The sequence below is a fragment of the Epinephelus moara genome, chromosome 20 (assembly GCF_006386435.1).
Source record: "Epinephelus moara isolate mb chromosome 20, YSFRI_EMoa_1.0, whole genome shotgun sequence".
NCBI lineage: Eukaryota > Metazoa > Chordata > Actinopteri > Perciformes > Serranidae > Epinephelus > Epinephelus moara.
The window spans coordinates 41,489,336-41,491,544 of NC_065525.1; the positions used below are offsets into that span (position 1 = coordinate 41,489,336).

At 40.6% G+C, this 2,209-nt stretch overlaps 2 protein-coding genes across 6 annotated transcripts in view; one reads left to right on the forward strand and one right to left on the reverse strand.

Moving 5' to 3' along the window:
* Positions 1 to 984, forward strand: part of c20h12orf29 (chromosome 20 C12orf29 homolog) — a 14,336-nt gene extending 13,352 nt beyond the window's left edge. For all 4 annotated transcript variants that reach the window (XM_050072511.1, XM_050072512.1, XM_050072513.1 and 1 more), the window contains 2 exons: positions 278 to 447; positions 540 to 984. In XM_050072511.1, the coding sequence (XP_049928468.1) occupies positions 278 to 447; positions 540 to 725 (356 nt within the window). In that variant the 3' untranslated portion in view covers positions 726 to 984. The remainder of the gene's footprint in view (positions 1 to 277; positions 448 to 539) is intronic.
* Positions 985 to 1,042: 58 nt separating this feature from the next.
* Positions 1,043 to 2,209, reverse strand: part of cep290 (centrosomal protein 290) — a 68,809-nt gene continuing 67,642 nt past the window's right edge. The window contains exons 51-52 of one of the 2 annotated variants that reach the window (XM_050072476.1): positions 1,751 to 1,845; positions 1,043 to 1,629 (exon numbers count right to left, since the gene is read on the reverse strand). In XM_050072476.1, the coding sequence (XP_049928433.1) occupies positions 1,385 to 1,629; positions 1,751 to 1,845 (340 nt within the window). In that variant the 3' untranslated portion in view covers positions 1,043 to 1,384. The remainder of the gene's footprint in view (positions 1,630 to 1,750; positions 1,846 to 2,209) is intronic. The other variant, XM_050072477.1, reaches the window with a different exon arrangement.

The window sequence follows — 2,209 nt, forward strand, 5'->3', positions numbered from 1 at the left end:
ATGTCGTCCAAAATCATGAAAAAACGTCATAGTATAGCATGTCGTCCAAAATCATGAAAAAACGTCATAGTATAGCATGTCGTCCAAAATCATGAAAAAACGTCATAGTATAGTATGTCGTCCTTAATCACAAAAAAATGTCATAGTGTAGCATGGCACAAAAACATCGCCCACGTGTGCGTTAACAATTTAGACATAATTGGGACGTAGTGGTTGTACTAACATTGTGTCATAGTTGTACCAGTGTTGCTGTCCTAAACTTGTCTTGTCCTAACAGGCCTGGGGAATAAGAAGCGGCCCGTCCACTGTCTGGTGTCACATGGGAGTATACGGATCAGAAACCCTCCACCAGTGGACTTCCAGCAGCTCTGCTCCTGGTTCCAGGAGAGTCCAGAGGGACGAGTTGAGGGCATCGTCTGGCACTGCAACGACGGCACGCTCCTTAAGGTGAAACTTCTTTAAAATCATACTAAATAGTTTTTAATTGACTGTAACAGCACTGAAGGCTTTGAAATGTTCAGTGATTGTTGTGTTGGCAGGTTCATCGTCATCACCTGGGACTGAGGTGGCCAGATGGGGAAACTTTCCTCGGGGACAGGTCGGTGGTCGTTCGTGTGGACGGGACGGTTGATGAATACAACAACAGTAGGGACTTGTTTGCTTCCTTCTCCAGACTGAACGGACAGCGTTTCAGCCGACTGTTGGACATCCAGTTTGACTTTTAAACAGCCTGCGACAATGAAACGTTCCTTCTTCTGAAGCTTCTGCTGTGACCCTGGAAGATTTGTCACTTTGACGATAGCTGCTAGATATTCTCGCCAATAATTCCAGAGGAGGCGCCTCAAGAGTTTGATTTGCAGAAATTTGTACAGGACCTGGACAACTGTTTGGCAACTGACGTTGTTCAAAATGTTCATTAATTAACTGTAAATACTGTATGTTACAGCGCTTTGACTGCTGAATGAATAAATCATGACAAATATGTTCACGTTTAACTGGTTATTTCTTTTATCAACAGTCTGATTAGTATTAAAGCAACTTTATTGACAAATTCACACAACAACATGTCAGAATTGTACAAATATAAATATATATGCTACACATATAGTTACATCATCAAACTAAGAGCTCAGTATTAACACAATTAATAGCTGCCTTACGGGAGAAACTTAACGAGCTACATTCAAGAAACTGGAAAGGAGACGAGTTTCCTACAGTTTAAAAGGAATTTGCTTTTGGAACGTAAGATTTCAAACTGTGGTTCCTGACAGTCAGCCCCGAAGAGTTTATGACAATGTCCACTTTTTGGTCATCAGTTGATGAAAGTACATTCAAGTGTAGGTTGAACAGTCGTGATGTCATTTAAAGGCACAGTAACCCTGAGTTAACTGACGGACACACTGGGCAGGTCAGCTTTGACACCAAACTGATCACACACCTTCTTCAGCTGCTCCTCCAGCAGGATGTTCTTCTTCACCTCTAAGTTGTAGTTATATTTTAAGTCCTCAATCTCCTCAAAGAACGACGGGTCAAAGTTCTCCAGTTCTTTCTTCAGCTTTTTCACTTCGGTTTGAAGTTTGGTTTTCTCTGTTTGAGCCGCCTGCAGGAGGTGTTTGAGCTTCCCATAGTCTGAGAATACAACAAGACAAGTGGAATCAATGTGTACAGAGGACATGGTGATCACAGCATATACATATACTCACACAAGACACGGCTTCATTGTAAAGAAACAACTGTTTGGAAGTCTCACCTGGTTTAGAAGATGTTTCACCGAATCTTTCACTGTACTCGTTCAGCTTTTGTTTCAGGTCTGTGTTCTCCTTCTCCAGCTCAGTGTTGGCCAACCTTAAAAAAAATAAAGTATAGATGTGTCAGAAACGTTTCACCTTCACAGGATGGAAAAATATTATCAACTGTCGAAAGCAGAGAGATCTCAAAGACTTTATGACTACAGGCAACACTTTCAAAACTTATGTACTATACTTTGATTTTTGACGACATGCTATACTATGACTTTTTTTTCATAATTTCGGACGACATGCTATACTATGACGTTTTTTTCGTAATTTTGGACGACATGCTATACGATGATGTTTTTTCATGGTTTTGGACGACATGCTATATAGTATGACGTTTCTTAATGATTTTTGACGACATACTATACTATGACGTTTTTTGTGATTTTGGACGACATGCTATACTATGACGT